The sequence below is a fragment of the Cottoperca gobio genome, chromosome 20 (genome assembly GCF_900634415.1).
Source record: "Cottoperca gobio chromosome 20, fCotGob3.1, whole genome shotgun sequence".
In the NCBI taxonomy this organism is placed as follows: Eukaryota; Metazoa; Chordata; class Actinopteri; order Perciformes; family Bovichtidae; genus Cottoperca; species Cottoperca gobio.
Window position 1 is genome coordinate 2,627,822 of NC_041374.1, and position 16,510 is coordinate 2,644,331.

Genomic DNA, 16,510 nt, shown 5'->3' on the forward strand with positions numbered 1-16,510 from the left:
TTATGACTTTGCTGCCATCTGTTGGGAAAAGCTTCTTGACAACATATTGTCCATGATAGTCGAGACAGTTTTTGGTGTTAAATACTTACATTTTATTTCATTACAGTGCAAAAAAAATGTCAACAGGCTACAGATTGTTTACAGTTTTGAAATCTGAATCACTGAAACACACGCATATAAAAATGTCCTTAATCACATAATTAGAACTGCTACAGCATACTGAACACCAAAGTAAGCTTTACGTCTCTACTAATGTTAGACTGCACAGATTCTTTGTTAACCAGCAGAGACTGGAGGGGGTTTACATCTTGGTCAGACGCAGGGTGTTGAGGCGGACCCCCAGGACGGTGGCCCCTGAAGCGTACTGGATCTCCCTGAGGATCCCATTCCACTTCCTGTTTGTGTCATCAAACCTGAGGACGTTAAAAGACTCTGGTCATGAAAGGTAAAACTCGGACACACACTGTGCATACTATAAAATGGGATTGTTTCTATACATCATGAATAACAATATCGCATTTCTGGCTAAAAATAACATTACAGAGCAAATAGTTAATTATTTCTGATGTAACAAAAAAAGAGAGACTTCCTGTTTTACTTCCTGTTGACATGTGGGTCCAATGTAATGATGTAATCATAGCTAAAAACAAAGTATCAGGAGAGTTATGAGTGAATGCATGCGTCTGCTGTGACTCGCCTCCAGATGTCGTTCATCTCTTTGGGAATAATCTCGTCGCTGTCCTCCACAGGCATCATGGCGAAACCTCCTACAGCGTACAGCAAACCAGCCAAAGACACCAGCATCAGAGAGCTACGCTCCTGGGGAAACACTACAAAGTCGGACCACCTGGAAAATGCACAAACACACACACACACACACACACACACACAGAGGTAAAGTTAATTAAGGTGCAATACGCTTCAAGAGGGCTCGAGTAGCTCTTTTGGGAAATGTAAATGTTTTGCGCTGAAGCCTTTTTAAGTGTTTTTTTTTCATTGTAAGAATGAGACGAACATGTAAACTGCAGTTTAATTCACTGAAAGAAATGTGCCAATGCAAAAGCCCAGTAAACCAAACAATATCTCCTGTAGAACAGCACAATTAATCACATATGTAATTGTAACTTGAGGGTTCCTTGGCGACTTAAAGCCCAAAGCAGGTTGCATGCCATGGGGCCAGAAACTGCAGCGACAGCCGACGTTGACTTCTGTCATTGCCTTATTCGCTGATTTCGAGGAGCTCACTTGTTGGTAGCGATGTCATACACCTCCACAGAGTCTGTCAGCCCGGTGTCGGTGACTCCTGCCGCCACATATATTTTGTCTTTATGAACGGTGGCGCCGAATAAAGAACGTGCGACCTTCATGGGCGCGAGCTCCTTCCATTCAAATCTCCGGGCGTCATATGCGCACACCTTACTCAGGCAGCTCCTTTTCACAAGAGACACAAAGAACATAGTGAAGAAACATATTCCTGTTCCATGTGTTGCTGTGTTAAAGATGAAACTTGTTTTGATTCCACTTAACACTCACTTGCTGTCTCCCTTTCCTCCAATCACATAAATAACATCTTTGTGGGATACAGTCGCATGTCCATATACCGGGTACGGAAGCGGTTCTGATTCACCCCACTTGAAAGATCTGGAAAGGTGTAAAGACAGGTGAGAACAGGAGTCCCCTAAAGGATTTATATTAACTTTAACTTGTACTCACTCTCTGTCATAGACCAAACTGAGTCCAGCGTCTGCTCCGTCTCCTTCAGTTCCCTCCCTCCCAAAACAAAGATGAAGTTCTCAGCCTCGGCCAGCCCAAACAGGAAGCGGGGAGACGGGAGGGGGGGCATCCCCAGCCAATCAGCACTGACGGGGTCATACTGAGGTCACAGGATGTCAAACGTTCATGAATGCGGTTATATTTAGTATAATGCTGTAGCACAGACAGACGGACACAAACACTGCAGGTAGATGTGCTCAGGTTCAACCCCCTAACATGCAATGTTCCTCTTTTTATATGTATGTATGTAGCTACATGGAAAAGTAAGTAATAGAGGTGAAATATAAAGTACTTTCTCTTCTCTTAACCTCTTTTTAGAGTCTTCCCTACCTGTAGGAAATAAGAGCACAGAGGATCTTCTTTGTTCTGTTCATCAATGAATAACCCTCCCGCCACAAAGATCTGGTTCTCCTTGGTGACCAGGCTGATGTGGTTCTTGGGAATCTGTGTGGAAAGAGATGCGAGGAAGCAGTCGTTCCCTGTCGGATCGTAGGCCACAGCACCGGCCTCATTCACCATCAGAATCAAGTTCCTGGCAAACATGCCAAATCGCAGGGTGTCATTCAGGATGCCTGGGAAAAGACCTTCTTCCTCCTCTTCATCCTCATTCTCTCCATCGTTCTCTGCGTCACCTTCCTCCTTCCTGCTTTTTTTAACCTCCGGCATTTTCCCAGCGAGAGCATCCTTAACCAGCTGGAGTTTCTGCTGCAGCTCAGAATTCATGGAGATCAGTTTGTGTTTCTCCACCTTTTCCTTCAGGTAATCCTCCTTGATCAGACGCAAACGAACGCAATCCAGTAAACCTGGCAGATCTTTCTCTCTGTTCTCGGTGTCCCGGGACACCCAGTTCATCAAGGCCTCGAACACGGCCTCCTCCGTCTCTACGTTCAGATTGTCGTTCGCTAAAATGGCTGCCAACTCGCTGGGGAGCAGCTGGAAGAACTCCTCATCTCTGGAGATGAGCTGGAAGCGCTCGCAGGCGTAGTTTCGGGCAGTGATGGCTAACCTGGAACAGTCCAGCATGAGGCCGAGCCTGAAGATAGCCAGACAGTTGCTGAGGCTCAGGCGCTTCTGTAGGAAAGACACACAAACCGTGAATATTGAAGGGATCTGGTACACGTTAGCCACTGCGAAGATGTCCTGGACGTTCTGCTCCGTCACATTGATTTTGGAAGTGTACAGGTACTTGAGGATCAGCCCCATGACGCCCGGCTCCACATCCTCTAAGACGATCTCTCTCTTTTTGCTCTCCTCCAGGTCAGACAGAAAGATGGAGCGGAAGTACGAGCTGCAGGCGCACAGGACCAGCCGGTGGCAGGGGAACTCTTTGTCTTTGATCTTCAGCACACAGTCGACCAGCTTGTCGTTCTCCAGCAGCTCGAACAGGCCGTCCTGGAGCAACGTCTGCTGGTACAACCTCGGTTCGTCCATGGGGTTTATCGGCAGAGCCATCGTTCCTGGCGGGGGGAGTTTGAAGAGCCTTTCAGGGGCTTCAAATCAAACAAAAAGCGGATCTTCTTTACAGCAGAGTTTTAGTTTCTAGCCTGGAAAAAGGATTCAGAGACGCAGTCAGTCTGCTATTTGCCCACACCAGCTGAACCCCGGCACGGCCCACTCCCTCAGCTGTCCTGACCCTTCAACTGAGCTCCAACTGGTAGGTTATTTATAGCCCGGGTGCTCGCTGTGAAGCTATGGGCTTCATTCTGGAACATGAAATGCAATATCCACTGCTTCAATCCCCTTGCTCACCTCCAAACTCCACCCACTCCCCAGGAACATCCACCCACTCAGACAGCTGACACGTTGCTTCAAGGGAAATATGTCCTTCCTGAGTCATGGGTGGAGTAAATGGGTTAAGAGGCTGCCCCCTGGGGTCTCTGTGACTGAGACATTATAGCAACAGATATGTATTTTTCCTTTGTGCCATTGACCGCCATTGTTGTTCAAAAATGTTTAAACGCACCACTTCGCCACGCCAGTTGCTCGGGGTGTCAGTGAACATGGGCACTGTAGTTTATTTAGTTTTATTTAGTAGATCCCACATACACCCTTGTACTCACAGCACAGCAACAGTAATTTGCATCTTAAAATAGACAATTTACTTTTGTTTAAGGAATATTTGCTAAAAACTACCGAGCCAGGCTGTTGTGGGGAATTATTAGGACTATTTTACAATTTATTTTTACAATACATGTTTGTATACAAGTTGTTTTTAGATTATTTGGTTCCAAAAATAGTCAGTAAATGTATTTTCGCAGGTTGTTCAGGTCCAGTGATTCACCACAGGAGGGACCAGAGTTAAAAGTGTTTCCAGTGTAGAAGCATCGCACAGGAATAAAGCTGCCGACTGCTGAGGTAACGCCACAGAAATACCTCACAACCTTAATGACCAAGACTTAACACTGACTCACGCGCCCTTCTGTCACTCGTATGCAAACGGCTCCATCAGAGAGGAAACTCCATATAGACACAAAACATTTGAACAAATCTTTGCACTTTATTTTGTTCTGCGTTAATGACAAAGGTTTCAGAAGAAGCACATTTGGTTTTGATATCCCTTGTGTTGTTCCACATATATTGTTATATATTATACTATATATTTCATTATATTTTTATATATTTCTTTTTCCCTTAATTAACCGTTAAATGATGGTAAACTTATTTACAGCATCCATTCATGGTTTAAAATCTGGACTGGCGATAATACTCTTTACGTCCTTCGCTGAAGTGAACCTCAAATATCTACTCTGCTTTTTCCTTGCTGGGATCTGAGACTAGTTGAGCTGCAGTGGGTGTAGCTGCGGGTGTAGCTGCAGCAGCGGTGGGGCTGGGGGCGGCTGCGATCGGAGGGGCAGCGGGAGGAAGAGGATCGGGGTCGTCGATGAGAGCCTGCTGCCTCTCTCTCTCCTTAATCACTTGAATCAGGCAGTATGTCACAAACATGACGATGATAGTGGTTATAGGGAAGCCTGGGAAAGAAAGGAAAACTTCAGGGTTTATTAGAGTTCATAAAAAATCTAGCTCTTGAAATTAAAACAATAAATCACCTTTGAGAAGCAGCCGCTTGGCGACCAACTTGGCAAAGTCCAAACTGTTCAAGGCCAGGATGTTGTACAACACAATGCTCCAGAAGTTCAAAGAGTTGAAGACGCCTCTAATCCGGCGGGACGTTGCTTCTGACATTGACATCTGTACATGAAACATTATTACACTACTTTATATAAAAGCATTTTGTGTCTGTGTCCTAACTGACATGTAAAAGGCAACCTCAGCTGACAAACCTCTAAAGAAGCAAAAGGCTCCATGGAGAAGAACTTGGCGGCCCACAACTCAAAGTTGAGTCCGAAACAGTTAAAGAAAGCCCAGAGCAGCACCACCTCGCAGGGTCCCAGCCACAGGATGGTGACGCCGAAGGTGCACAGTGTGGCCACCAGCTCCTCCACCACGTTGTCATGTTTCCCTCCCAGGTGATCGTACACGTACCTGCGGATAATGAGACTGCCATCAGAACCTCTACATTTGACGAGATTTAAAAAGAGGAGAAATGTATTGATCTCACTTGCACAGCCACTCGTTGATCCCTCTGTCAAAATGGCTATGAAAGAAGACGAAAAGCGGTTTTACTTTTACAATTTCGTAAAGTATAATCGGCCAAAAATTGATCCAGCTGTGTAAACTCACGTTTCTGCAAACACGTAGAGCATAGTGATGCATTTTGGTGGCTTGGGAGGGTCCAGATGATCCAGTCTGGACACTGTGTTGATGACTCCAAACATGACCGCTGCTTTGACCCAGTCATACACCAGGTTAAAGTAAGCCAGGCCCACTGTATTGTAAAAACAAAGAAGAAGTCTATTTTGGTTAACTTGTCACTGCTTTAAGTCAAAACATTAAGTATTTCGGGGAGGTGGCACAGACCTAGAGCCCAGTCGGAGGCATGCTTCAGCAGCTTCAGGTCGGTGGGGATGGTGAGGATGTACATGAAATGGAAGAGGACGTCCACTACAATGATGGCTCCCAGGTGGGTCAGGCCCTGCAGACTGATGTTCCACATCTCCCTCTCTTTCCTGGTCAGGTCTGACTTGTTGGCCTGCAGGGGGCAGCAGACACATGTGACCTCCACAGTCCTCCTTTCAGATATTCCTCTTATATTTCTTATTTTTCCTATGAATTAAAGGATGATTTTAACCCCTTTTAGCTCTAAAAATATATTTAAAAACAAGATAAAGCTCTTTGGTTGGCCTCATTAATATATGCAAAGAGATATTGCTTCGTTTAACAAATCAAGAAGATTAGGAACAGCTGTTCCATGAATACAACGCCATCATAGGGCCTTAAATGAACAAGGCCCAACAACGCCTGAGCTGCTGGATGGATAATAAGATGAACTTACTTGAACATAAAACTTATCAAAGGTCATGATGGGCCCGAAATAGAAGAAGGGGAGGTAGAAGTTGTACTTGAGCAGCTCCAGGATGTTGTAGTTTCCTTCTTTCCTCTCGCAGTTCTCCAGAGCAAAGCTCATACAGCGCATGATGGTGAACCCACAACCTCCATAGAAGAGAATGTGACGCATCGCAAAGTCCCCGTCCACAAAGCCCGCCTAAATATGGAGTAAAACAAATAAAAGCATGAAACAATCCCTTTACTGTTGCTCATAAGTGATGTCACAAGACGCAGCCGTTTACCTGCCAGGACACAAAAGGTTCACACTTGAATGTAGCGAGGGTACACAGGCCGGTGACGAAGCAAAGCCAGCGGATCTTCACTAAGGAGATGCTGTAGAGCAGGATGCAGTGGGACAGGATGAGGGTGACGTAGGTCCAGCCCATACTGGTCCACACGGCCAGCAGCCCGTACACCATGTACACCAGGGACCTGTGCTGTGGAGAGAACGTAGTGTCACCACCAAGTACTTTTTACTGCACTACTTTTATCTAATTGCTTTTCCAGATTACAATTTTGCATTTCTTGTCCCCTCCAGATTTGGCGTGTCTTGAAATTTGGTGAGTACTTTTACTTAAATAAAGGATCTGAATACATCTTCTATCGCTGGTTTCATGAGCGACACAGTAAACAAAATAAAAGTCTTGATACTTTCTCTACAAAGTGAGTCTAATGATGCGTTCTGTAATTTGTAAATATAAAGCTGCAGATAATAAAATCTCCTTACAGTCTTTTAATATCTAAGAAAAGCTTTTTTACTGCCGTACGGATGGAAGATTTTAATTTGGAGGGTTCATCGTCCACCCTTCATCTCACTCGTTCTTTCCACCTGGTCTCATTCATCATCTGCTGTTTAGCTCATGATATAAAAAGCCACTGTGTGACTATATTGTGACGCCACGTATTCTTAAAGACACAACAGTGAGAGAAACCTCTGGGTGTTTCACAGAGGCTCAATACTTTTAGCTTGGAGTCCTTCTTAACTACATTGTTCTTCAGTGAATCAATTCGTCAGTGAGTAGAAGCACCTGTGGAGCCAACATGGTGCAGATCTTAGCAAACAGCACATGACCACAGAGAGCAAACAGAATGTGCTCTCTGAAGCTGGAAAACCACATCACCCACTCAAAATCAGCCGTATCCTGTCGATCAACGAAGAAGAAAAGAGAGATTAGAAACATCTTTACATCAACGACAAATGTCTTGATATAAGCTTTGAATGTTATCTCACCCTTTTCCTCCCAAAGTAGTACCATCCTGGCTTCACGCTGGGTTTGAAAGTCTTTCTGTTTACACTGGCTGAAGAAAAGTATTGTGAATTTCTTTTAAATACAAAGAAAGTATGATTAAATAAATAAATAAAATAAATTGCAGAGGGCAACACAGGATCTATTTTCTTCTTGTGCTCCGTGGTATTAATACCGAAACCTGATCTCCTCTGCGGGGTCTGCATAGCTCTGACTCCTCACACAGTGACACTGAACTGTGTGTGTACTGCACATTGTGTTGCTGGTGACTGCACTACACAATGCTAAAGTTCTATCTCGTGCCACAGCATCAGGTTCACAGTCGAGACTCATTTTCTGGTAACATAATGCACTGATCTCTTCCGAAATGTAGGATTTGAGAAGTTTATACGTTAGCAACACATCTGGTTTTCCTACTATAACAAGTCAAAGTGTCTGCCGTGCCAGAATCATTGAAAAGACCTGTGTGTGTGTGTGTGTGTGTGTGTGTGTGTGTGTGTGTGTGTGTGTGTGTGTGTGTGTGTGTGTGTGTGTGTGTGTGTGTGTGTGTGTTCTCTCTCGTACTCACAACTGGACACCTCAGAGATCCAGCTGCCGGCCCAGAACATGGCCAGACAAAGCACCGTGTTGTAGAAGTAGATCTCATATTTGGGAAGTGCAGATTTGATCCCCATGGTGACACAGACGATAAGAGCTCTGGATGCTCCTGAACACACCGTCATCAAACCAGTCAACACTTTATATTTTACAACTCAACCTGTTTTTCTTACTTCTGGAATGACACCAGGTGGCATTACAGCACGTCAGAGTTTCCTTATCTCGTCTGTAAATAAGAAACTGATGCTCGTCGTATCTCTGACCCTCGGGCTCACAGGAGACATCGTTGTGTACAGATGTGAAGTTAAAAATAAAAAGGAAAGTGCAGCGATGCGACATCTATTCTAACGTGACTAAAAATAGACTTCTCCACCTGTCAATCACCCTTGATTTAGGTCACTGTCTCGTGTGAAGTTTTGTACTTTCTTTGTACTTTTACTTTCTATCAGAAGTTCTGCACGAGAGCAACTTTACTTGAGTATTTCCTTTTTACTTTGTTCTTTTACTCCACGATACTTCGAGATTTTGCCATTTTTCTGTACTTTTTGCACTTTTTTGTAATTTGTACCAATGATAGAAGTATTCAGAGCCTTTACTTAATAAAAGTAGCGATACCAACATGTACAAATACCCCTTTAAAAGTAAAAAAAAGTCCTCCACTTAAAATGTTATTCGTATTCGTAACAAAGTAAGAATCAAAAGTAAAAGTACTCATTGAATGGCCCCTGTCAGTGTGATTATTATTATTATTGGATCATTTGTGGTCCTTTAACGTTAGAGCTTTTATGTACATTAATCTAACAATGCATCACAAAGTAAGGATAACTTTAAAAATGTATTTAGTGGAGTAAAATGTTTGATATTGCCTTGTGAAATGTAGTAGAGTAGAGGTATGAAGTAGTCAATAATTTAACTCGTAAGTGAAGCATTTTTAGAGCTTTGTTTAACTAAAAAACTATACTTTACATGACAAAATTGTACTAATAGTAGTAAAAGTACCCTGTATCAGAGTGGCTACATTCAGATTGCTATTTGATTCTCATTAGTACTGATGCATGTGTGCATTGAAGCTCATTTAAACTAGTTTCATCTGTGAAAATGCATCATCGCATGTGCAATATTCTTCTGCAACGTAACTAGTTAGTGTCTTTGTCAAATGCATTTAGAAGAGTAAAAGTATTTCCATTATGATATGTAGTGGAGTAGACGAATACAGTTGCATAAAATGGAAAAACTGTACAGTAGGCTACTCGGGGATGTGTACACTTCTGATACGTGTGTACATTTAATTTCTCTTTTACATTTCAGGGACATCAGAGCCATGAAGAAGAATGCATTATCATGTGCTTCACGTGTCTGTGAAACGATTGTTTAAAGTCCTAAAAGACATCATCCATTAACTTGATTGTGATTATCAGCTAAAAAGAACAGTGGAGGGCGATCCACAGATACAAACTCAAGAGACCCCCAACAACATACATCAGCTGCTATTTATATCCCAACAATCTTCATTCGTTATTTAGCATCAAAACAACGTTGCATGCTTAGTAATGCGGAAAACATTTAAAATGATACGTCAGGTCTGCACATAACAGCCCCCACACACACGTATATATATGTTTATATGTCTCTAAAAGTCGCTGCCTGTCTTCTCCTCACAATGCCAGGCTGTTGTTTAAATGCCACACGGTCACGCTCTCCAGTCTGTCCTCCGCAGCACCTGTTGTGATACTGACCTTGAACGCAGCAGTTGCGTGCCCGAAGAAGTTGCTATAAAAACGCACTTTTTTTTTCAGTTTGTACAAAAAGTGTGGGAACAACGCAGATTAAAATGTCATATTAGAAAGAAATAAAAGCATGTAAGGATATGTAAACTTTTACATCTGCTCAGGGTGGGCTGCGAGTCCCTCTGACTCCCTGAGAGGGAGCTGGTTAAAGGTGACATGATGTATTTATACTTTGACCACTGACACAGAGGGGGCGGGACATGCTGCTAACACAATGTAAGCCTCACATTAGGTCTATTAGGTATTTCATCTTGGCATGTTTTAACTTCCCCTACCACCTACAATACTTCTCTAAATGATGCAGCAGAGTAAATCCACTCTCTATTATGTCACACATATAGCATCAAACTATATTATAAGCAAAAGAGATTAAATATATGCACGTGCAATTATTACTTTTGCTTATGTGTGCATTGGTTTTGTAAGAAATGTTAAATATTTCACAAATTAAAAGTCTCTTTTGTCTTGCTGCTATTTTCCATATTCCTGGTTGCCAGATCTGTTTTGGGAGGGGCTAAGCCTGCTGCAATTTTAAGCTGTAGCCAAACGTCCATCCATGCCTCTCAAATTCTACAATGAACTGTGAAACACACAGTGCCGTCTAGTGACAGCAACACTAAGTACAATGCAGAGAGATGCAGTGGTGTCAATACAGCTGGAAATACACATTTTAAAGAAAAGGAATACCAATGCAACATATACTTTATTATAAATGGTTAACCAAGGCATAAAGTATTAAAGAAACGTATCAAACCCCAGTCCATACCTGGCTGTATCTACTGTGACACCTTCACATGCTGCTGTAGAAATATAAAATGCACGAGACTGGTAAAATGTAAAATCTTCATTCACAATTTGGTCCTGTTCATACAGTAGAGACGCTCCCGTTTGGCTACTCCTTCTTGCTCGTCTCCTGTCCTTCAAAGATGGGGTACTTTCTCTCCACCTCCGCCCACGCCAAGGTGCCGTTAGCCAGATCTCGAACCATCCCTGGCAACTCCGTCACCTGAGGTACGATTTTGTATATTAGAACCAAACAAACGACCTGAATGTGATACTGTACACGCCACGCATTTAGTTAATGGAAGCTGCAGGTAGTGGATCGTTCTACCTCGGCCCTGATCTGCCTCATTGAGTCGCGGTCTCTCAGCGTGGCCGTGTGAGGCGTCTTGTTCACCGTGTCGAAGTCCACGGTGATGCCAAACGCCACGCCGATCTCGTCTGACCGGGCGTAGCGCCTCCCGATGGATCCTGAAGTGTCGTCCACTTTGTAGGAAACACCGTTTTTAGTCATTGCCTCAGCTTAAAAGGAGAAAGAAGGAGACAACAATTAGTAATCAGATTGAATAGAGAAGCTTCAGAAGGAAAAGTAGAAACAAAAATATTAAATATTCGTTAAACATGAAGCTACAGCTAGTTAGCTTAGCTTAGCATAAAAAGCTGGAGTCTCAGAAGTTACTGTCCACAGTTAAGTCTGAAAAACAACCCCACCCACACACAGCTAAAGTTAAATATAGAGCTTTAAAAGGTGCTGGTAGGAAGATGTTATGTTCAGAGCCAGGGTAGCGGTTTCCCCTTGTTATGCTAAGCTAAGCTAACCGTCCCCCCTGGCTCCAGCTTCAAATTCAACGAACAAACGTGAGAGTGGTGTCGATCTTCTCATCTAAGTCTTGACGTGAAAGAGTGTTTCCCAAACTATTTCTTTAAACTTCATGAAGCTGAATCACACTCACATAACTGGAGGACAAATGGCGTAAACTCCTGTTTTTGGCTCAAAGGAAGGATGCAACATTTGTACGGAGCCACGGTCGGCGGGAAGCTGAAATACTGGACAAGAAATAAATCGTCTTCAGTTAGATGAAGAGTAAAAACATTCAAACCAACATGTTATTCTCACTCGGATCTCATTCTTACCGTCCTCTGTTCATCGCCCTGTCGGATGCGGAACGAGTGCTCGAAGATGGAGTACATGATTCTGCCGATGCCAAAGGACGGCTCGATTACATTGGGAACAATCTCCTCCACTGTGGGAAAATAGAGACGGTTGTTTTCCCACATGAAAAAAAAAACCTCTCAGTTCTGCTGCTCGGGTTCGGTGTCGCTCTTACCGTGCACAGTTTTCTGGAACCTCTTCACACTGACCATGTCTTTGGTCACTTTAAATGTTCCGCCCTGTGTCTCGACGCTGAACTCTCTACAGACATAAACATCACAGAATTAACTTTGCAATATAAATATGCACAAACACGTTCAGAAATACAGAAATTAGAGTCAGAAATTACCCATTTTTGTCCAGAAGCTTCTCCTGATCACTGATGTAACATTCATCACAGGCCGCCAGGTACTCCAGAACCAACTTGGCATCTTTCTTGTAGGCTGTTCCTATGGCTCCTTTATTGGGCTCAAACTGGACGACGTTTACGACTTTGTGTGAAGAAGTTAAGGAGTAAAACAGGAGGATTCCAGCTTTTACGCAAAAGAAACTCATGAAGCTCAATAAGGAAGATAGAAAACGGCAGAAATTGACATCCACATGTCGTGACAATAAGCAGAACACATCTTTGAAAGTCTTTAACATTGCTGGCTTTGGCGACCCCTATTGGTTGTATCAGTCACTGCAGAGGACAACATTGCATCCACCTCATGTCCCCAAAATTGAGTGATTGCAGAATATAACGTACATGCTAAATTATACATTTTGGAGCGTACAACATACTCAAATGGTTCTAATTAGATTTCAGCCTGTTGGACGTGGAGAATGGAAGGATATGGGTTCTTTCAGGGGCTTCTCAGCCACCAGAGGGACCTTGGTGGCTCTGGAGTGACAGGAAAGATCATAGCAGGAGCGGTCAGCACAGCCCACAATCTCAATCCAGCCCTGAGACAGAAAAACAAAACTTGTTTTGACTTTGGCGTCGACGAAATCTTCAATCTATATGTGCGAATAACCGAGAAAATACTGACGTAGGAGGTTTTGGACTCGGCGTCCCAGCAGTCGCAGGCATAGTGGGCCATCTCGTTGTCCATGTGCTGACGGAAGCGCACTTTTTCTTTGGACAGGCCCGCTTTGATGAGATAGAGGTAGATTCTTCCAATGAAGTAACCCAACACTGAATTGTTGATCACTCCCTGCAGCGGACACAGAAGAGATAATGATGAGAGTCCATCAAATGCAAAGTGAGTACAACAACTGATCCTGTTAATCTGATACTAATTACAGAAAGAACTTATCTTAGCACTAATTATGCAAAAGAAAGACATTTCTATGGCACTTACTGTAACAATATTGAATATGTAGGAGTTTTATAATGTGACATTTCTAACAAAATCCTCCCTTTCCTGCTGTTTAATCTTGCATTAATGGTTTATAATGTTACATGAGGGTTATAACATTAGTCCGTGTCCACAATATATAATAATAAGTCAAGGAAATGATTCCAACCTGCTCCACGGCGTCCCCCAGCCTTATGATTTGCGCAGACTGGCCGGTGGTCTGAGCCTTGGAGGAGAACAGCAGGATGTCCAGGTCGGCCACGTTGGAGAACTTAGGGTGGATCTTCTCGTTTGGGTCCACAAAGTGCTCAATCTCAGCCATGGTGAACTCTCTGCAAGCAGGAGAAGTTTAGAACTGTGTTGTCATTATAACTTGCAGGTGAGTAACTAAGGAGCGTCGGACTACCTGACGCGAATGAGTCCAGAGCGAGGAGAGATCTCGTTCCTGAAGGAGTTTCCGATCTGAGCGGCACCGAAGGGCAGTTTTCCCTGGTTGAACTCCAGCAGGCGTTTGAAGTTGAGGAACATTCCCTGAGCGGTTTCCGGCCTCAGATAGCTGCAAAGTTACAATTATTCTTTACACGAGTTCAATACAGCAAATGTTTCTCTCACTGTCCACAGATGTCACTGATCAGTACCCCGGCGTGTTCCCTCCAGGTCCGATAGACGTCTTGAACATCAGGTTGAAGGAGACGGGAGCTGTGAGGTCATTTCCTGTGGCGGGAGACTTGACGTTGTATTTCACAAAGAGGTCGGTCAGCCCCTGCTGAGTGTAGTTGTCCATCTGGAACAAAGAGCAAAACACGAGAGGATTATTTTCCAACCAGCAGATGTCAGTATATCCAGCAGCGTGTGTGTGTGTGTGTGTGTGTGTGTGTGTGTGTGTGTGTGTGAGAAGCACCCACCTGAGTGATTACATCCTCCATCTCGGCCGCCTTCTCCTCTGAGCATTTCTCATCAGACATCAGTTGTTTTAAGTGAGCTGCGGGGAAACAAAACGGCTCATTTAGCAGCTGTTAGTGATTCATTCGTGAAATGTTGACCTTGAAAGAAGTGAAAACACATTTTTAAATCACTAATCGACTCTTAATTATTATATTTGTATGCTGAGCTGAGCCCGTATGGACAATAGGCTCCTTGCTTGCAGAAATTGTAAACATTTTGGTTAATTTTTTATTATTAATTGCAATTGTCTTTGTTTATCTTCTTTCAAACTGCCGTCAGCTACTCAGTCTGACTTCATCATTTAATCAATTTAACGAAGTATAAAGGCCATTAACCCAAAATATAAGAGAAACACAGGTGCATATAAAAATGTCTAAACTATAGAACAGTGCAAGATTGTAAAAAGTATTACTTTGCATTTAATACACACATTTACAGCCACTCTGTTAATGTTGCTTTGAGTCTATTTACTAGAAAAGTGGTTTTATGTATGCCTGTAAGTCACTGAGGATATTCTTAATTCAAAGTTTAGTCTTTATGGCACAGACATACTGTAAAAGAGATATTGTGTGACACCTTGTTAGCAATGCAAAGACATAATGGAAAGCTCAGGGGAGGCTCATTGGTACAGTCACCTTTGAGCAGGTGATCAGCGCGGTAGCACTCTGCAGTCTTGGCATCTTTCACCATGTAGTCAGCAAATTTATCCACATGCCCCGACGTCCTGTAAACAGCCCACAGGTTTAAGGACACTTACTCAGTCAAGTTGGAATATGAAAATGTTGTTGCGTTTGTTTTGGAGTTTGTTACTTGAGGACAGGTTCGGGGGTCAGCATGGTGCAGTCGATCTCCAGGATCTGCTCCTCCTGGATGAAGTGCTGCCTCCACACCTGCAGGATGTTGTTCTTCAGGGCGCAGCCCACGGGGCCGAAGTCGTACAGGCCGCTCACACCTGAGAAACAAACATCAGTTATTAGTCTAATCATTGAAATGTAGGGGGAATATCCTCCTGATAGAAGAGGTTAGATCTATGCAGTGTTTCTCTTTCGGCCTAAGAGACCTTCCTCAGAGCATACATAATATATCTTACTGGAAACTGTTACTTTCAGTTATACCTCCATATATTGCAAAAGCCTGATCGTAGAAGAATCTCCTCTTTAGGGTATCCTCCATCTTCACTCGGTCCACTGTGTCATCTTTGGACTGCAAAGCTAGCTCCTACAAGTCAGGGTTTCAAAATAATACCAATTAGAATAGTTTTACCATGCCAGAATTACACGGAAAGAACCCCCCCTCTGTTACTCAAATGGAAAGTGGAACCAAAGGATGGTGTTGGGTCAGGAAGTTTAGGTTAAGAGATTCTCACTTTTGCTTCAAGAATCTTCTTCCGGGCTTTCAGTTCTGCAACAGCTCTTCTTATTTCCTGCTCGTTGGCACCTTTTTTTTTCAACTGATGCACAAAGTCACCCTGAAGAAAAAGTGTCATAGATTTGACATAAATGTAATAATGGAGAAAAACTTCGACATTTACCTTGGAAAAAAATTAACTACTTTAATCTTTCATTGATAAACATTGCCTGTAGGCTATATATATATATTAAAAAAAATGTAATGTCTGTTTGGCGGGGGGAGTCTCACACAATGATCCTCAATACATTTTATTATAAATAGCCAAAATCCAAAATACGCGTTTAGAGCAACAGTAGCCCCTCCAGCAATAATAAACCTGTTGAACAGGTGGTCAAACAACGTGCACATTTTGCATAGACATTATTTAACATCTGTTTTCACTGTGAAACTATGAACAGTCTGTTGAGGCTGCTTAGATGCTAAAATCGTCGGTGTTATTTCTGTATGTTAAATAATTTCATAATCATAGAAATACTCTTGAAGTGTATATTGTGCTCTAAAGAAAATTCTCCAATCGAGGTGTGTCTGCAGAGTATCTCACCTGTTGCCTCACAGACTCCCTTAAAGGCGCGAGTACTTGTTCCATCTTGACACGTAAATGAAAAGTTTAGTGCACAGAGCTCCTCGTGCTGACAGCTGTGGATCTGCTCTGGACTGAACTGATTTCACTTTTCTTTTCACGTTTACTTCAAGCTGAGGGGAAACAAGGGGAGGCGTCTCTTTGATCTAACTAGGGGATGTATGAATGTCTGTAACGAGGGCTTTCTGTTGCATCATCCAGGAAGCTCGGACAACACGTATATTACATGCATCCTGCATGGCTGAATAAACCTAGTAGGGGATCTAGTAGGTTGTTGGGACCCTTGTTCTCCCACTCCTACTTGTGTGCACAACTGACCACATATGATGCTCCCAAAGCACCAAGCAGCAACCTCCGGGTCTGAAAAGTGAAGCCAATGCGGAAGTGCCTTAAACCTGCATTCTGTCTAATAGCCAGCAGGGGGCGGCTCCACAGGTTGCAGCAATAAGACT

At 43.2% G+C, this 16,510-nt stretch overlaps 3 protein-coding genes across 3 annotated transcripts; all 3 read right to left on the reverse strand.

Annotated features, from left to right (window-relative positions):
• Positions 1–74: 74 nt before the first annotated feature.
• On the reverse strand, positions 75–3,467 carry klhl40b (kelch-like family member 40b). Its single transcript, XM_029457758.1, is given in 7 exon segments — positions 75–413; positions 698–847; positions 1,246–1,431; positions 1,534–1,641; positions 1,714–1,729; positions 1,732–1,873; positions 2,104–3,467. Coding segments are annotated over 7 exon segments (1,836 nt in total). The 5' UTR covers positions 3,226–3,467; the 3' UTR covers positions 75–301.
• Positions 3,468–4,287: 820 nt separating this feature from the next.
• Positions 4,288–8,154, reverse strand: hhatlb (hedgehog acyltransferase like, b). Its single transcript, XM_029457882.1, has 11 exons — positions 8,035–8,154; positions 7,451–7,518; positions 7,248–7,361; positions 6,462–6,656; positions 6,167–6,376; positions 5,692–5,863; positions 5,455–5,599; positions 5,333–5,368; positions 5,055–5,256; positions 4,821–4,962; positions 4,288–4,742 (listed from the first exon to the last, which is right to left on the reverse strand). The coding sequence occupies exons 1-11, from the start codon at positions 8,138–8,140 to the stop codon at positions 4,516–4,518; spliced, it is 1,617 nt and encodes a 538-aa protein (XP_029313742.1). The 5' UTR covers positions 8,141–8,154; the 3' UTR covers positions 4,288–4,515.
• Positions 8,155–10,534: 2,380 nt separating this feature from the next.
• LOC115025742 (glycine--tRNA ligase-like) lies at positions 10,535–16,367 on the reverse strand. The gene is made up of 17 exons (XM_029458199.1): positions 16,020–16,367; positions 15,435–15,536; positions 15,184–15,286; positions 14,879–15,020; positions 14,704–14,792; positions 14,029–14,105; positions 13,762–13,907; positions 13,530–13,679; positions 13,293–13,455; positions 12,815–12,979; positions 12,621–12,728; positions 12,133–12,278; positions 11,959–12,044; positions 11,765–11,874; positions 11,584–11,677; positions 10,962–11,152; positions 10,535–10,856 (listed from the first exon to the last, which is right to left on the reverse strand). The coding sequence occupies exons 1-17, from the start codon at positions 16,062–16,064 to the stop codon at positions 10,743–10,745; spliced, it is 2,031 nt and encodes a 676-aa protein (XP_029314059.1). The 5' UTR covers positions 16,065–16,367; the 3' UTR covers positions 10,535–10,742.
• Between the last annotated feature and the right edge of the window lie 143 nt (positions 16,368–16,510).